General features: G+C 39.5%; 1 protein-coding gene across 2 annotated transcripts in view; it reads right to left on the bottom strand.

Annotated features, from left to right (window-relative positions):
- Window positions 1-2,711: 2,711 nt before the first annotated feature.
- Window positions 2,712-19,183, bottom strand: part of EHHADH (enoyl-CoA hydratase and 3-hydroxyacyl CoA dehydrogenase) — a 42,804-nt gene continuing 26,332 nt past the window's right edge. For both annotated transcript variants that reach the window (XM_046659462.1, XM_046659463.1), the window contains 2 exons: window positions 13,240-13,581; window positions 2,712-5,923 (listed from right to left, as the gene is read on the bottom strand). In XM_046659462.1, the coding sequence (XP_046515418.1) occupies window positions 4,662-5,923; window positions 13,240-13,581 (1,604 nt within the window). In that variant the 3' untranslated portion in view covers window positions 2,712-4,661. The remainder of the gene's footprint in view (window positions 5,924-13,239; window positions 13,582-19,183) is intronic.

Below are 19,183 nucleotides of genomic sequence, written 5' to 3'. Positions count from 1 at the left end.
GTGAGTGATTAAAGACGTACAATGACACTGGCTTACCCACGGCAGGAGTTGATTTCTCTCTCACACAAATGACTGTTGGAAGCAGAATAGCAACTCTGCTCCATGAGGTCCTGAAAGACCAAGCTCTTTAGAGCTCTCCATTCTGCTATTCCTAGGGCACGGCCTTTGACCTCGTGGTCCAGTATAGTGGGTTAAAGTGCAGCCATCCCATCTGCGTTCTAGGCAGCAAGATGGAAGAAGGGACAAAAAGGAAACAGGAAAAGGATGAAAATCATCTGAGTCTTAAGGTAGGTTCCCAAGAACTGCCATGTGACACTTCCATTTACATCCCATTGTCTAGGGATTAGTCACATGTTCACAACTGGATGCAAGAGAAGCTGACAAATATATTATTTATTCTGAACAACCAAATGCTCAACTAAAAATTGCAAAGTTTATTACTACAGAAGAAGAGAAACACTGGGGGACAGCCAAGAGTCTCTGCCAGAATTTATAAATCAGCAACTCTCTAGGCCTCAGCAGGCTTTGGGAATCCAAGTGCACTTATGATTTGGCTGGAGAAGGCTTTGCCCCACCCCATCCTAAGGATCTCACATTACGGTTAGAATTAGCAACTGCTTCCTCTTAGAGAAGGTGGAATAACCCTAACTGTGAAAGATGTGCACAAGATAGATTGCATCAGCTCTGCTCATGTCATCTTATCAAATGCTTTTAGGCACTCATTCTGCCAAGCTATTTTAGGTTTGGTGAAAGAGAACAAATAAATATTACAAATGAAATGCCCTGTTATGTTAAGCGAAATAAGTCAGTCAGAGAAAGACGAACTCTATATGACTCCACTCATAGGTGGAAATTAGTATATTGAGAAGGAGATCTGATCGGTGGTTACCAGGGAAAAGGGGGGGTGGGGGGAGGGTACGGAGGGGGAAGTGGTGTACCCACAACATGACTAACAAAAATGTACAACTGAAATTTCACAAGCTTGTAATCCATCATAACATTAATAAAAAAAAAAAACAAAAAACAAATGAAATGCCCTGGAAATCTTTGGACAAGAATTAAAAGCTCTGTTCATCTCTCTCATGTTCCTCTTTCTGAGGGTACTAGAAAAAAAGTACTAAGAAGAACAGAGAAGATGTATTCTCTTTCTAAAAATTTGGTCCGATTGGAGAGACTGATCTAAGTGGAGACTTTTCCTCTACTGCTGTCAACTAACTTTTGTTTGGAAAGATACTTATAGCAATAACCAGAAAAAAAGAATTTTTGGCTTGAAACGTCTACATAGAGTGCCCAGAAACAATATTGGGTGTTGCGCAACTCTAGGGGGTGCTATTCACATTGGTTCTATGTGAATGGCAACCCCTTGGAGCACAGTATGAATGGTGTCTCAGAGCTGTGTAATGTGGCTGTCCTGCAAGGAAGCATTGTAACTTGTCTGTTAACCTCAAAATATGTATAAGCTGGCAAAATAAGCCCATGGCACTGGTGGTCCCCAGAATCATCAAAGACTGCTCTCTTATTGCAGAAAGCTGTCTTTAAACCTAGTCCAGGGAACTTGATTTATATTAATCTCATCAATGGCTACCAAGAAGGTTCAGACAATCTAGTAAGCCTGCAATAGTTCTGATTTCTAGGTGTCTATTTTAAAGACAAATGTAAGACCCTAGAAATTCCAGGTTCCTGCAGTGCTGTGGAGTATGATTTGCATACACAATTCTGTACCATCATTAATCAGGGGAGTTTAGGATCCCTCACTTTATCTCTCTCATGCACACCTGTTCCTGCTGGAAATGAATGAGTAGATAGCAACTGCAGTTGCACAGTGGCTTTACTGATTTAAGGAACATTATTAGTCTCATCTTTAAAGCTGGAATATCATGGCAAAGCTTCAATGGTGCTTCTAATATATACTTCTCATCAGAGTCAATTACCATTCTAACACATTTTTAAAATGTCATTCAGAAGCTATTTTTTTAAAAAAAGATAGTTTTTAAATTATTAACAACTACAACAGCAACAAAATAAGCCTTTTAAGTAAGTGCATTTTCAAGGATGGGATAGGATATCCTGGAAAGGTTTCATCATATTAACCGCTGTTGTATGTAGGACCTGACAAATTAGAATTAGTTTTGCCTCCTTTGATACAAAATAAGAATAAATGAACTCAGATTTCTTCTTCCCATTTTATATATAGTTTTGGTCCTTAACTTTATTGGGTCATAGACACTTTTGAGAATATGAAGTAAGAGATGGTACCTCTTAGAAATGCTCTCAGATATATATATATAAATGTTAGCATAATATTTCAGAGATTATTGACTTATAAAATCTATTCATAGACACTCTAGTTTCAAAGTTCCAATCTAGAGGATAGTGTAGGGTGAAAATGAGTTTTAAGAACTCAAAATAAAATTTGCTCAAGGTCTAAAGAAAAAAAATTAATGTGCGTGTGTGTTAAAAATAATTTGAAAATCAGGGGCCGGCCCCGTGGTCAAGTGGTTAAGTTCTCACGCTCTGCTTCAGCGGCCCAGGGTTTCGCTGGTTCAGGTTCTGGGCACGGACATGGCACTGTTCGTCAGGCCACGTTGAGGCGGTGTCCCACATGCCACAACTAGAAGGACCCACAGCTAAAATATACAACTATGTACTGGGGGAATTCGGGGAGAAAAAGCACACAAAAAAATTGAAAATCAGTCACTTTGGAGACAAAGTTACTATTTTCAGGAATCTTTTATATTGATGTCTTTAATTTCAAGGACAAATTTATATAAAATTCAGCAATATACATCTCAAAAAATATTCTAAATGGAACAAGTCAAGGCATAAGCTACAGGTTTTTGGTTTTTGTCTTTTACAATGGAAAACTTATACTACATTCATTCAAGATTTCTCTATCAGAAGAGAAATTTTGATAGTTTTGTTTGGGTTCACAGGTGGAAATATTGTGAAAACAGTTCATTTACATCACACTGAAGAACAACTTGGGCCCATTTGTTTATTTATTTATTTATTAACCACTTTATTGAGATACAATTCATATACCATACAATTCACTCATCTAAAATATACAACTCAATGATTTTTAATAGATTCAGAGTTATGTAATCTTCATCACAATAATTTCAGAACATTTTCATCCACCCAGAAAGAAACCCTTTACCCATTTACTCCCCATTCCACACCCCCCAATCATTCCAGCCTTAGGCAACCTCTAATCCGCTAACTCTATAGATTTGCTTATTTTGGACATTTCATATAAATGTTCACATAATATGTGGCCCTTTGTGACTGGCTTCTTTCCTTTAGCATGATCTTTTCAAGGTTCACCATGTTGTAGCATGTATCAGTACTTCATTTCTTTTCATGGCAAATATTCTATTGTATGGTTCTTCTACGCTTTGTTTACCCATTTATCCGGTGATGGAGATTTAGGTTGTTGCCAATTTGGGGCTATTATGAATAACTCTGCTATAAACATTTGTGTACAAGTTTTTATGTTGAGCAGCCTCTCAACTTTTAACCATACAAAAAGTAAAAAGAGAAGAACTCTTATAAGAAAATTATACAAAATTTGTTTTGTAGTAATTTTAGGTTTTTCAAGATTCAACCATTTCCATACCCAACATCAAAAAGGCTTATCATGACAGGGAAACTGGCATCATTACTCTATCACAGAATCGGAGGAGGTTAGATGTTCTCTAAGATCCCTTCTGATACTAAGTCAACAACTTACCGCTTTCTATTACTTCTCCACAAATAGAAAAGGCCAGGTTGTGGCCATCCTCTGGTCTTGAGGAAATTATCAGCAAACATTACTGAGCCCCTGGCAAGGTAGCAAGAACAGCTGTGCACATGTGGCTGGGCCTTGGATAAAAGTAATATACTGAGCATGACTTGCCAAGCTACTCTGAGTTCCCATTCTGGTCAGAAGTAATTGGCTCCCTCACCACTACCCAACCGTGTTTTGCTTACAACTTTAACACTGATCTGCCTTTGATACCCTGCCTCTCTTTCTAGTTAATACCTCTGCCTCTACTTGGGAAGCTTTCCATGCTCACTCACGGAGACCTTCACTGCTGACTCTACCCTGCCAACTATCTCCACTCCACCTCCGAGATTAGGGATTGAACTTTGTCACAGGCTTCCATGCTGGATTAACGGCCCCTCTGGACTCCAGGTCTGCCAAGTGCTGTGCAAAATGTTCAGGGAGTGCACCATGAATGTTGAATGAAGGATCCATAAGATTTGCTATCAGTGCTATGTGTGTGAGGTTGAAAGGGGTCAAAATGAACTTATGACTTAGTTGCATTTATCAGTTATTAATTGATGACATATTTCTCCCATGATCAACGCACGTGGAAACCTCAACTTATTCCTCAGGCTCTCTCCTTAGTTATTATGGTATCAACACAAGTTTATTCATTGGTTTTAAAATAATTGATCTGATAGGGACAGATTCAGAGGCACAGGAAGTACACTCCTAAAGACTTGACCCATTAGAATCAACAGACAGAAGACCCAAAGAGGAGGTTTAGCTCACAGATTCTTTCTTTTGCTTTGTATTTCAGAGCAATCTTACTTTGGATCTTTGGTTTAATTTCAATGAAATTCAGTGAGTATTACCTGATGCCAGCATGTGAGGCATAACCTGGAAGGCTGAATCACAATTTACTGGTGGGGGGTCCTGCCAAGCTTTGCCATTCTTTCAGAGGAGGGTTTCCCTGGGAAGCCAATTTTTTCAGATAGTTACATGGCTCCAGTTGGGGAATATCAGGATTCTGTCTGTAATATTTCTGCAACTTCTCTAGCACTGTGGGCAACCCCACTGTGGAAGCATAGAACATGGGCCCACCCTTGTGCCTTGGCCATTTATACCCATGTAAATAGATAACATCAATGTGCTCTGGACTAGCAGCTATCCCATCTCCCAAAATGCGGAATGCTTCATTGATGAGTGAATACAAGCAGCGCTCAAGGATCTCATCCTGGCTAACAATACGTGGTACAATGTGATAGGTTTCTCTGTACTGTGACAAAAATTTGGAAAGCCAGGGATCAGGTTTGTGAATCTTGCCCAGAGGCTTGTCATATTGGTACCAACCCTTACCTGTTTTCTGGCCAAATCGTCCTAATTCACAGAGCATATCAGGAATTGGGCAATATCTCCTATTGTCTCGCTTTCGGGCAGGAGTTCCTGGAGGCAACGTAGGTCCCGTAAGACCTCGCCCCTTTCGAGATTTCCAACCCACATCCAACCCAGCAAGATCAGACACTCTGAAAGGTCCCAATTTAAAACCAAACTCCTCCAGCACCTGATCTATCTCCTCTGGCTTACTGCCTTCTTCTAACAAGAAATATGTCTGATTGTAATAAGAATTCAACATTCGATTCCCAACAAATGAAAAACAGTTGCCTACAACTACTCCAAATTTTTGAATCTTTTTTGATAAGTTCATAACAGTTGCAATGGTAGTGGGGGAAGAATACCGGCTGGGAATAACCTCTAACAACTTCATGACATGAGCTGGTGAGAAGAAGTGGGTGCCAATGACCAAGTGAGGACGATTAGTGGAAGAAGCAATCTCATCAACGTCCAGGGCTGAAGTATTGGTGCACAAAAAAGCTTCTGGCTTGCACACGGCTGACAGTTCAGCAAAGACCTTCTTCTTCAGGTTCATTTCCTCAAACACAGCTTCAATGACTAAATCTACATCACTAAGCTCCTTCATAGCTGTAGTTAACCTGGGTTTTGGTCCTGACCAAGGGTGGCCACTCTGCTGCATTTTGGACACTTCCCTTTCCAAGGCAGAGGTTATTATCTTGTTTGCAATTTCTAGCTGCTTCTTGTCTGATTCTACAGCAATCACAGGGATCTTGGCCTTTGCAAGAGAAATGACAATGCCCCGGCCCATTGTTCCCAAGCCTGCAGATAAGAGGAAAGAAGAGAAAGAATGAGTCAATGGTCTTAGGAACTAAAAAATTACTCAGTGGATGGAAGGCTCAGTGGCAACATGACATTTAAAGAGATCAATTCAAGGAATACAAATAAATTGAATGTTAGTTAAAGCTAGGCACTGTGTTAAGTGCTCCAGGGGATATAACAATGGGTAGGATTCACAAACACACACACACTATTAGAATTAATAAGTTCAGCAAGGTTGCAGGATACAAGATCAATATACAAAAATCAATTACATTTCTATATATTAGCAATGAACAATCTGACTATGAAATTAAGAAAACAATTTGCTTACAACAGCATCATAAAGAATAAAATACTTCTGAATAAATTTAAGAAAGAATTACAAGACTTGTACACTGAAAGCCAGAAAATATTGTTGAAAGAAATTAAAGAAAATCTAAATAAATGGAAAGTCATCCCATGTTCAAGGATTGGAAGACTTAATATTGTTAAGATGGCAATACTACCCAAATTGATCTGCAGATCCAACGCAATCTCTATTAAAAAATCCAACTGATTTTTGCAGAAATTAACAAGCTGATCCTAAAATTCATATAGAAATACAAGGAATCCAGAATAACCAAAAACAATATTGCAAAAGAAGCATGAAGTTAGAGGACTCACTCTTCCCAATTTCAAAACCTATGACAAAGCTACAGTATTCAAGACAGTGTGGTGCTGGCATAATGATGGATATATGGATCAATGGAATAGAATTGAGAGTTCTGAAATAAACTCATACACTTACGGCCAGTCAATTTTTGACAAGGGTGCCAAGATAATTCAATAGGGAAAGAATAGTCTTTTCAACAAATGGTGTTGGGACAACTGGATATCCACATGCAAAAGAATGATGTTAGACCTCTACCTCACACAATATACAAAAGTTAACTAAAATGGATAACAGACTGAAGTAAGAGCTAAAACTATAAAATTCTTATGAGCAAATCTTCATGACCTTGGATTAGGCAATGGTTTCTTAGGTATGACACCAAAGGCACAAGCAACAAAAGAAAAAAATAGATAAACTGGATATCATTGAAATTTAAAACATTTATACTTCAAAGAACACCATAAAGTGAAAAGAACCCACATAATGGGAGAATATATTTGCAAATCATATATCTAATAAGGGACTTGTATCATAACATATAAAGAACTCCTACAACTCAACAATAAAAAGATAACTCAATTTCAAATTAGGCAAAGGGTCTAATAAACATTTCTCCAAAGAAGATATACAAATGGCCAATATGCATATGAAGAGATGCTTAAAATCAATAGTCATTAAGAAAATGCAAATCAAAACCACAATGAGCTACCACTTCATGTCACCAGGATAGCTGCAATTAAAAAGATTACCAATAACAAGTTCTGGTGAGGATGTGGAGAATTGGAACCCCAATACGTTGCTGGCAGATTGCAAAATGGTGCAGCTGCTGTGGAAAACAGTTTGGAAGTTCCTCAAAATGTTAAACATGGAGTTACCATATGATCCAGCAATTCCACTCCTAGGTGTGTAGGTAGGTATGTGTACACATATCCCCAAGAGAATTGAAGACCTACGTTCACACAAAACTTTGTTCGGAGCAAGCATTATTCAAAATAGCCACGTAGAAACAAACCAAATGTCCATCAACTGATGAATGGATAAACAAAATGTGGTATATCTATACAGTGGAATATTATTCAGCCATATAAAGGAACGAAGTACTGATACACACTATAGCATGGATAAATCTTGAAAACTTACGCTAAGTTAAAGAAGGTGGACACAAAAGGCCACATGTTGTATGATTCTATTTATATGAAATGTCCAGAATAGGCAAAGCCACAGAGACAGACTGTAGATTAGTGGTTCCCAGGGGCTGCAGGGAAAGGCAATGATGCATGACTGCTAATGGGTACTGGGTTTCTTTTTAGGGGATGAAAATGTTCTAAAATTGATTGCAGCAATGGTTGCACAACTTTGTGAATATCTAAAAACCACTGAAGTATACTCTTTTTTGATGATACTGTCACTATGTATTTAAAATTTTTTTTGAATTGTGGTAAAATACACATAAAATTTACTATCATGACTATTTTTAAGTATACACTTTAGTGGCATCAAGTACATTTACACTGTTGTGCAACCAGCACCGCCATCCATCTCCAGAGCTCTTTTTATCTTGCAAAACTGAAACTCTACCCATTAAACAGTAACTCCCCATTCCTCCCTCCCTCCAGCCCCTGGCAACTACCATTTTACATTCTCTCTCTATGATTTTAACTACTTTAGGGACCTCATATAAGTGGAATCATATAGAATTTATTCTTTTGTAACTAGCTTATTTCACTTAGCATGGCATCCTCAAGGTTCATCCATGTTGTAGTACATGCTAGAATTTATTAAAGCTAAATAATATCCCATGGTGTGTATCTATATATATACACACCACATTTTGTTTATCATTCATTCATTGATGGACATTTGGGTTGCTTCCACATTTAGGCTTTCATGAATAATGGTGCTATGAACATGGGTGTACAAATACCTGTTTGAGTGCCTGCTTTTAATGCTTTTGGGTATATACTGGATCATATGGTAATTCTATTTTTAATTTTTTGAGGAACTGCCATACTGTTTTCCCTAGCAGCTGCTCCATTTTGCATTGAATTGTACTTTTCAAAAGGGTGAATTTTATTGTCTATGAGTTACATCTCAATAAAACTGTTATAAAAAATATGAATAGTACCAATCCTCAGGGAGTTTATAATGCAGTGGTGGGAAAAAGAAAAGTTCACAGATATCCATCCTATAAGGTAAAGTAAATGATGTGAGAAGGTCACATCTCTTTGGTGAATCAAAGGAAAGAGATTACATTTTGTTGGATGAATCAAGAAAGGCTTCAAGATAAAGACATTTGAAGAAAATATTTGAAGAAAGATTATACTGAAATAGGTGAAATTGGGGAAGTTGAACCACCCAGCCTGGGGCAAAGAAAAGGAAAGGGAGTAATATTTTAAGCAAAAGCAAGAAGAATGGAAAATGTAGAAAAATTATCCAATGCAAAGACATTGCTGTTCCTCCCTCATATCATTTCATTTTCCCCTGGGCACATGGAAGGCTATATTTTCCAGACCCTTAGTTTCCTGGTAGGGCCTGTGACTAATTCTGGTCAATGAAAAGGGGAAGGGGGGTAGGGTGGTACCTATGGTTAGCCCCTAAAATTTCCCACCAGATCCCTCATTACCACGTGGATACAGAGAATGCGGAGAACGACTCAGAGGCCTTGGAGGAGACCCTAGAGCAGGTGTTGGCAAACTACGGCCTCCAGGCCAAATCTGGCCCACTGCCTGTTTTTGTACTACCTGCAAGCTAAGAATGTTGTTACATTATAAATAGTTGGAAAAAAACAAAAGAAGAAAAATAGTTTGTGACACATGAAAATTATATCAAATTCAAATTTCAGTGTCCATAAATAAAAGTTTTATTGGAATACAATCACACTAATTGGTTTCCGTATTGTCTATGACTGCTTTTGTGCTCCATGGCATAGCTGAGTAGGTGCAATAGAGACCATATGCCCCAGAAAGCCTAAAATATTTACTATCTGGACCTTTACAGAAAAGTTTGCTGACCCTTTCCCGGGAGAATGGCAGAGCCACTAGTTGGCAAAAATCTGGTCCTAGAATGACCTAGAAGATCATGCAGGAAATAAACCTTTATTGTGTTAAGCCACAGAGATTGTTGGGTTAATCGTTATAATAGTAGGTTATCTATCACCTAACCAGTCCATTGTGGATGAAGCAGCTTTGTAAAAGCCATTTATATATTACTCGTCTGTACTGCATATTGAGTAGCTTGGGAGACTGATTTTCAATATAGAATGATATCTGTCATTAGAAATCACTGATTCAGTGTCTCTGCAATATATTTATTTAACTTTCAAATTTTATTAAATTATTTAATATTATATATAATATAAATAAATATATGAAATTATTAAAAATATTCAATTTTCCAAATTTACTAAATAGCTGCATTTCACTCAGTAAGAAGCAGCCTGGGTAACTCTCACTGCAATAGCAATTTGTATCCTAAACTTTAGCCTGGGCAAATAGAAATAGCCAGGGGTTCAAAACCCTGTGCTCCTAGCTTTCAGTCCCAAGCTTCATATAAAATTTCTAACATTGCAGAAATCATGATCTCACAGGGACAATACGGATTAATAAGAAGTTAGGTGAAAGCGATTGTAAACTGTAACATAACATAGGTGTCATCCCAGAACTGAAAACAGAGCAGGGAAGGAATGTCACCTCATGAAGGTGGGGTGCAGGTCTTCAGTGCTCGCCTCTCAGAGCGGGTCTGCTGAAGGATCGCTGGGCCTACAAATCAACTCATAATCCAAATCACAATGTGGAGCAGATCAGTGCTTTTTAGAAGGGTCCTAGCTATAATTTTAGATCTTCTTTAGTTTAGTTCTAAAGACCGACACTTTCCACTCAATCACTGAAATAAAAACATCCATGAACACAATATATATTTCCTTCAAAAAGTTCTTAGCTCCAGGGGCCGGCCCCACTGCGTAGTGGTTAAGTTTGTGCACTTCACTTCGGCAGCCCGGGGTTCACAGGCCTGGATCCTGGGTGTGGACCTATCACCGCTCATCAAGCCATGATGTGGCAGCAACCCAGATAAAATACAGGAAGACTGGCACAGATGTTAGCTCAGTGACAATCTTCCTCAGCAAAAAGAGGAAGATTGGCAACAGGTGTTAGCTCAGGGCCAACTTTCCTCACCAAAAAAAAAAGTTCTTAGCTCCTTACTTCTCTTCTCACAACCTTGTGGTCTCAACACATTCAAAACTGTCAGACAAAGGGCTGAAGGACCAAGCTTTCACTGTTGATTATTATGTTTTCGTAGGTATATATTGTATTTGTATTAAATTTAATTTCTTAATTTTTTCTCATTAAATATATACAGACTAGGTCAACCTGCTCCCCTACCAATTACTGCCTTTAACTGCCATGGAATTAAACTTGGTCAGAAACCTCTTCTATTGAGAGAAGTAAAGAAAGAATAAGGGATGCTTTAACTACTGGTTCTGCAGTTTTGGGGTCAACTGTATTCTTCTCCCCTGCTGATGGCGCTGAGAGCCCAGGCGAGGTAGGAGAACATGAACTTGCAGTGGCACCAATGTGAGCTGAGAAACCTGGGGACTGGCTCATGGAAGTGTACATCTGGGATCATCAGGGTTGGGGTTTTGCCAAGGAACACAGAAGTGCAAAGAATCACGGAGCTCGAGGACATCGGCAAGAGAGTGGCTGAAGTGATGACTCTGGAAATTAAAGTTGAATAGAGAAGAAACTAAAGATAAGGGGAGCTGATCAAGTAATGGATGCAGTTGGAATAACCGACTAAGAGACATGGAAAGATACAAGGCTGTGGTAAAAAGGGGAGATTTCAAATGTTAGAGGTGGAGAAACGTTCAGGGTGAAGACAAGACCTATGCTGAAGCCATAACTGTGGGTCATGGAAGTGAAGTGAGGCCAATGTCACTAGATTTGAGGAGGCAAAGGAACCGGGGAGTTACAGGGGCCGATTAATTGTCCATACAGACAAGGAAGACAATCAAGATGGCAGTAGGGTTTGGGCCAAAGTGGGTAACTGAAAGCCAGATACCGAAATTTTCAGCAAAATGAGGGGGAGCAATGATAGTAATGAGGAGGGATAGAGTGATAAGATGGATGGCAGGATCGCAAAGGAGAGTGTCCTGAAAGGAACAATGGGCTGAGAGAGGAACTGGGAAGTGACACTGAGGCCCATGGAGTGTGGGAGAAGCAGTAGCATTCTCTTGAGAGGGCTTCAGGAGATGCGGGTGGCCAGGGTAAGCCAGATTTCAGGCAGGAGCGAGGAGGGAGTCATCAGTGAAGCAGGTGAGGCTGTGGGAACCTCCTAGAGGGCACAGGGCGCAGTGGGAGACTGTGTCACAAAGATCAAGTGCAGAGCGCTATGGGGATAAACATGAAGAAGGCGAAGATGACCAAACTCTCTCTCTTTAGTTTTATCCACATTGTCTTCTGCATATTTTAAATGTTTTTTCAAATATTTTTCAAAACAATGTGGGATATACTTTAACACAAAAACCCTTCAAACTTTTTAAACATTCCATGCCAGACAAACCTGAAGTCTTTTTAAAAGGTTCACAACAAGAAAACAGGGAAACTCTCAAATAGTGGTTGACAACATAATACTGATAAACTTCACTTTTGCTGCTATTGTGGATTAATTATTCTTGGCTTGAAGGAATGTAGGGAAGAAGAAACGGGTAAGGACACAACTAGAAACAAATACTGGTGTTGCTGAAAACGCATAAAAAAGGGAACTCTCGTTGTTCTTTGTCATACTATTTATCCACCTCCTTAAAAAACTACAAGTAAACAGAGTCAGTGCTAGAAGGAGCACAGTGTCTTCATATTAAAGACATACTATTTTACACCCAAACTTGACCAAGACAACCAACAGACTGAGAAGATTAGAAGGGGCTCTTTGCCTCCAAGTGGGTTGGTGCTAGAGACCCGGTGAGGGTTAAGAAAGTTGATGCTTTTCATAAACTATGGATCTCCTCCCCGATGAAGACTGTACATAAGCTGATACATATAAGATTTTGCTTACCATTTCAGGAGGTTTACAGTCCACCAAAGACCATTCTTGGGCCAAGACTAAAGCACGTGAAGCTTAGGAAAGTGGCCCCAAGAAGCCAATCAGACAGCTAGCTTCTAAGGAAATTTTGTTTGGGAAAATTCCAGAGGGGAAAAGTAGGGAAACCACCGTCTCAAGGTTCACATGGATTTGAGGACAGTGGTTTTGAACCAGGAGAAGTGAATGGATCCAAGGACAGAAAGACAGAGCTTTCATTCCGAATACCTAGCTACAAGAATGACAGGTCACACTTTGAAAGGTGGTACAAATAAGAATCATTGTTGGGAAACCCAGGAGTGAGAGATTCATACAGGGAAGAGGTAGGGATGCGTAAAAATTGCCCAGAGTCTGGAGTCAGACGGACCTGGCATCGGACCCTCACACCACTTGTATTTAGTTCATTGTTGAGAAGGTTAGTGTCTCTAGGCCTCACATGTAAAATGAAGATAGTTCAAGGGCTGGGATGAAAGTTAAGTCAGCTAAGACAAGTAATATGATTAGCAGAAGGCCTAGCACCTGGTGGCCCTAAGCAAATGGTAGCACTTTATATGTGCAAATTTGGAGAATGACAACTACCCCATGTTCTTACCGACAACGCCAGCTGAGGAGATGGGCCGTGGTGATGCTGTTTTCCAGGATGCTCCAGACGGAGTTGACCACTTACGTGCATTCCTCTCAGCCAAGAAAGCATATTGCAGGGCTCTGGCCTGCCCTGATTCCAAAAGGTACATAAATAGCTCCTCTTCCTTCTTAATGCCCACTTCATAGGGATACTGGACGGCAGCCTGGACCACACGGACACAGGTCTCCTGAGAAAGACACCCAGGGTACTGCTTCCGCATCTTCAAGAGGGCTTCACTGAAAATGGTGTCCATGTTGGGCAAGCTCTGAACTGGCTTGTTGTAGCATCTACGGGATTCCAGAGGTTGATCTGAAAGCAACAAAGAAGAAAATAAGATCTTTGGAAATGTTACTTATACAAAGAGAACATGACTATATAATAATAATAGTAACAATAACCTGTTCAAATTCAAAGTACAAAATAAAATACTATTCATCAAGATATTTAATGTAACACTAATACCAAAATCCCTAACATCTTTGTACCTTAGTCTCATAAGATAGAATTTAATAGATTCAAAGCAGTTTCAAGTTACCTAATTCAGGCATAAAAGTTGCATTTTTCTTCTATTCCAAGGCCAAGACAATGTTATAATAGAGCAAATATTAATCTGTCAGTGAGTTTAAGGAAAACAGTTCTGAGTTAATAATATTTTAGATTCAAAATAATCTTAACTTTGTTCCTAACAGTAACAAAAACTTAAGAATACATAGAAAAGAAGAGAGTGTGATACTCAAACAAGGATAGACACACAAATCAATGGAAGACAATTGAGAATAAATAAATAAATCCTTATAATTATGGCCAATTGATTTTCAACACAGGTGCCAAAACAATTCAATGAGAAAAAAGAAAGTTCTTTTCAACAAATGGTGCTGAGACAACTAGATATCCACATACAAAAAAAGTGAATTTAGATCATTACCTAGCACCACATATAAAAATTAACTCAAAATGGATCACAAATCTAAACTGAAGAGCTAAAATTATAAAAATTTCTAGAAAAAAAGAGGAAAAATCTTTGTGAACTTGTGTTAGGCAAAGTACTCTTAGCTTGATCCACGAAAGAAAAAAAGCAATAAATTGGACATCATCAAAATTAAAGACTTTTGTACTTCAAAGAACACCATTAAGAAAATGAATGATAAGCCATAGACTGGGAGAAAATATTTGTATGGTAGGCAGAATAATACTGCCCCCCATCCCCACACTCCCACCACCAAATGTCCACTTCCTAATCCCCAGAACCTCTGAGTATATTACCTTACATGGCAAAGGGACTATACAGATATGATTAAAGTTAGAGACCTTGAGATATGGAGAGTACCCTATATTTTCCAGGTGGGCCCAATCTAATCACATGCGTCTTTAAAAGAGGAGAGCCTTTCCTGGCTGTGCTGAAAGAGAGATCTGATGAGAAGGGTCAGAGAGATACAACATGGGAAAGATTCGACCTGTTGCTGACAATGTAGCTTTGAAGACAGAGGAAGGGGGCCAAGAACCAAGGAATTCAGTGGCCTCTAGAAGCTAGAACAACCCTTGGTTTACAACCAGCAAGAACATGAGGACCTTGGTCCTGCAAGGCAAAGTACTGAATTCTGCCAAGAGCCCGAGTGAGCAGGAAAGGGATTTTCCTGAAAGGAGGGCAGCTTCTGACACCTGGATTTTAGTCCAGTTAGACCCCTACCAGACTTATGACCTAGGGATATGTAAGATAATAAATTTGTGTGGTTTAAACTGCTAAGCTTGCGGTCATTTGTTATCAAAGCAATAGAAAATGAATACAATTTGCAAATCAAATATCCAATAAAGTATTTGTATCCAGAGTATATAAAGAACTCTTATGATTCAAGAATAACAAGGCAAACAACCCAATTTTTTTTGAGGAAGATTAGCCCTGAGCTAACTGCTGCCAATCCTCTTCTTTTTGCTGAGCAAGACTGGCCCTGAGCTAACATCCATGCCCATCTTCCTCTCAACCCAATTTTTAAATGGGCAAAAACTTGAGTGGATATTTCACCAGAATATTTCATTAGAATGGCTAATAAACATGTGAAAAGATGTTCAACGTCATGAGTCATTAGTGAAATGTATTAAAACCACAATGAACGTGGTAGGCAGCTTCTAAGTGATGGGATGCCATTTCTGAATTAAGTTATGAGAATGCTCTGGCTTCGGTCTTGCCCCCTCTGATGGAAATGAGCTGCCATGTGAGCTTCCCTTTGGTGAAGCCCACGTGGCAAAGAATTGAAAGAGGCCTCCAGCCAACAGCCAGCTAGGAACTGAGGCCATACCTTCAGTGTAGCCTTATGCGAAATCCTAAACCAGAGGACCTAGCTAACCACGCCTAGATTCCTGACCCACAGAAACAGTAAGATAATAAATGTTTGATTAAGAAATAAATTAAAAAAGCGAAGTTTGGGGGTAATTTGGTATGTAGCTATAGATAACGAATACAGACCCACTAGAATGACTATAACCAAAAAGTCACCAATACTAAATGTTGGTGATGATGCGGAGTACCTGGAACCCTCATATGTTGCTTATAAAAATGTAAAATAGTACATTCACTTTGGGAAACAGTTTGGCAGTTTCTTAAAAAGATAAAAAGATAAACTTATTGTTCAACCCAGCAATTTCACTCCTAGGAATCTACCCAAGAGAAATGAAAACACATGTACACAGAAAATGCGTGTATGACTACTCACAGCAGTTTGATTCATGACATATTGGATGAGGAAGGGGGGCCGAGCTGCCAATGCTGTGGCATAAACAGCAGGCTGTGCAATCTATGCCAGGTGGGGACAGGACACAGACAGGTCTAGGATATCTTACAGCTGGATCTCTGTCCCTGTGACACTACCACCATTCCCACCATGACAGGGGCTGATTCTCATCACCATAGCACATATCAGAGTTAACCGAGGAGATTAAAAAGTTCAGACACCCATGCCCCACCATGGACTCAGTTAAGAACCTTTAAGCATGGGGCCTGGGCACGAGTATTTTTAACAAATTCAACAGTTGATGTTGAGGTATAGCCTCTGGGAGGTCCAAGAGCAGAGCATTATGTCAGCCACTGTATCAAGCACAGCTGTAGCTCCTGGCAACTTTGCCCTGGCCCAGGGTTTGAAAAGAGAAGAGAAAGAAAAAAAAAAAAGGAAGAGAAGGGAAAAAAAGCAAAGCTTGCTTAATAGTGTACAGCAATTATTGCTGATCAGCATAATCCTGTTATCCTGGTGATACTCAGGACATCTCAGCCTGCAGATGCGCATTCTGGGAGTTACCCAGCCCAGCGCCAAGGTAAGCACATCCCCTGGCGAGTTTTGGATCAGAGCACAATCGTAGGTGGTTTTTCCCTTCTCAATTGCTTACCCCTTTCTTGCTGTAGCTGTAACTGAAGGCTGCTATTATCTTACAACTTCGTTTTATTACTACAAAATATATTCAGAATTTCCCCTTTGGGTCTACAAGTACGGTGTTTTCAAAGTGTATTTCTTATACACTTGGTAGTTTTCAAGTCACTCAGCTGTCCCTACATAATAAGAGAGGCAAGTGTGGGCAGGTCAGCATCAGCATTTGCTGCCCAGGAAAACAGGGAGGGGAGGAACTAATTAGTGATTCAAATATGCTTATAATTGAATTCTTTCCTTGACGTATTCACATTTTTTCCTTAATTCTTTGAGGTTTTCTAAAGCAGAAGAATATTCAAGTTTTGATTTAAAAAAGTGAATCATGCTCCTAAAGGAAGAAAAGGAGGTAATTATTTTCCCCCTTTCCTTTCTGGTACACTGACAGGAAGAGATTTTCTCTGCCTGGGATAGAGAGAGACACAACGTGCAGTTTACAGAAACGGTTTCCTGAGACCTAAAGGACCCTGTCTTCTCGAATTCTAATCCACGGTAAGCTGTGTCTGTCACAGAAGCTCTGCAGAGGACAGACAGAACAAGTGCGCCTTTCTAGGCTTGTGGGAGGTCACCCACAGAACCTGGGAAGGATGTAGAAAGGAAGCTCAGTGTAGACACTCGCTCAGCTCCTTTGTCAGGCAGGGTCACTCTGCTCTCAGGAAAGATGTTTATATAAATGTTCACAGGGAGTAAAAATAAATTACAAAGAGCAAAAGATAAAACGAAGAGAAAGACAGATGAAACCACTAAGATTTTTTTTAAGCCAGAAAATCCAAATGAACAAATAGATCAAGGTCTTCAGGCAGAATTAGAATTGCTAAAAATGGCTAACACAGCCCAGCACAGTCACAGGAACGGGGCCATGCCCATTAACTTGGACAAAACAGAGCCTCCTGAGTTGAGGCTCCCAGTTGTGTGTCCCCTGTGCTCATCTTTGAATAATAGCATGTACTTCGAGCTTTATGCTAGAAATATGCACGTGGGAACAAGGAGTTCTTGCTCAGTTTGGGAACAAGCAGGCTGCTGGCCAAATGCAAGAGCTTATGAATAAATAGCATTTTCCAGGACCCTCCTCTCCTTAGTTTAGCCAAAGCAATCTGGTTTGGCCAAGTAATTCTGAATTGCTCTGCTAAATCTATTGCACTGCAGTAGTCTAAGAGGCATCATATAACAAGAGCATTAAGATGCATGAAGCTAATTAACTTTCACAGTCAACTCTCCAGGATGCGTGTTAAATTTGTAGAGAAATTTTGCTGCTACTTCCCCAATCCCATTTTTAGATACATGCTAACCTCCTACAATCCCCTCCCACCCGTAATTGGTTCCAAAACCACCGATTGCAACACTGACCACTGGAAATTCCCTTCCTTTTCTCCTTTCCTATTGGATGTGGAAACTAAGTGTTCTTAATTTTTCCCTTTTTTTTTTGAGGAAGACTAGTCCTGAGCTAACATCCACCGCCAATCCTCCCCTTTTTTTGAGGAAGACTGGCCCTGAGCTAACATCCGTGCCCATCTTCCTATACTTTATATGTGGGATGCCTGCCACAGCATGGCTTGCCAAGCGGTGCCATGTCCGCACCGGGAATCCAAACCAGCGAACCCTGGGCCGCCAAAGTGGAACGTGCGAACTTAACCACTGCGCCTCCAGGCAGGCCCCTGTTATTTTTTTTTTAAGTAAACATTTCAGCAGTGAAGGTGGAGGTAGGCAGAGGGGTGGAAATAGGCTGAATTAATGGAATATTTTTACAAATGGGAAAGGGAAACAAATATTTTACATATATTTTAAAAATTGAGATATAATTCACATACCATGAAAGTCACCATTTTAAAATTTACAATTCATTGGTTTTTTAGAATATTCACAAGGTGTGCAACCATATATGTATGTTTTTTAACCCTGCCTTTCATTACTGATTTACTAATATCTTTAAAATTGCAGGTAGTGTTTGCATGCCAGGTGTAAAAGCTCAAAATTAGGAAAAGTTATCTCTATTCTTACCCTTGTTCTCTGTACGTCAGCAGTTCTCAAAGTGTGGTCCCCAGAACACAGTATCAGCATCACCTAGGAACTTGTTAAAGATGCAAATTCTTGGGCCCCACCCCAGAAGTACTGAATCAGAAAGTAATGAGTGGCGTCCTACAATCTATGTTTTAACAGATGTTCCAAGTGATTCTGATGCACAGTAAACTTTAAGAACCATTGCTCTAGATCAAGACAATTGTACTATCTTCACATAACCATAGATTTGAAAATGTATGTGTATTTAATATTAATATATTTTAATATTATGTAAATATATTTTATAATAAATATATATTATAAAAATGCAAATATAAATTTTTATAATAGCTTTTTGTGGAACCTGTCCTTCAAATCAATCCATCCATTTTTTTCTGCCAAATAACCACATACTAATAGCTACATTTAAAAGCAAACAATGGGGGCCAGCTTCGGTGGCCGAGTGGTTAAGTTCGCGCGCTCCGCTACAGCGGCCCAGGGTT

This window comes from Equus quagga, chromosome 4, assembly GCF_021613505.1.
Source record: "Equus quagga isolate Etosha38 chromosome 4, UCLA_HA_Equagga_1.0, whole genome shotgun sequence".
NCBI lineage: Eukaryota > Metazoa > Chordata > Mammalia > Perissodactyla > Equidae > Equus > Equus quagga.
Note: the sequence above shows the minus strand (reverse complement) of the source record. Positions and strands in the feature narration are given on the sequence as shown.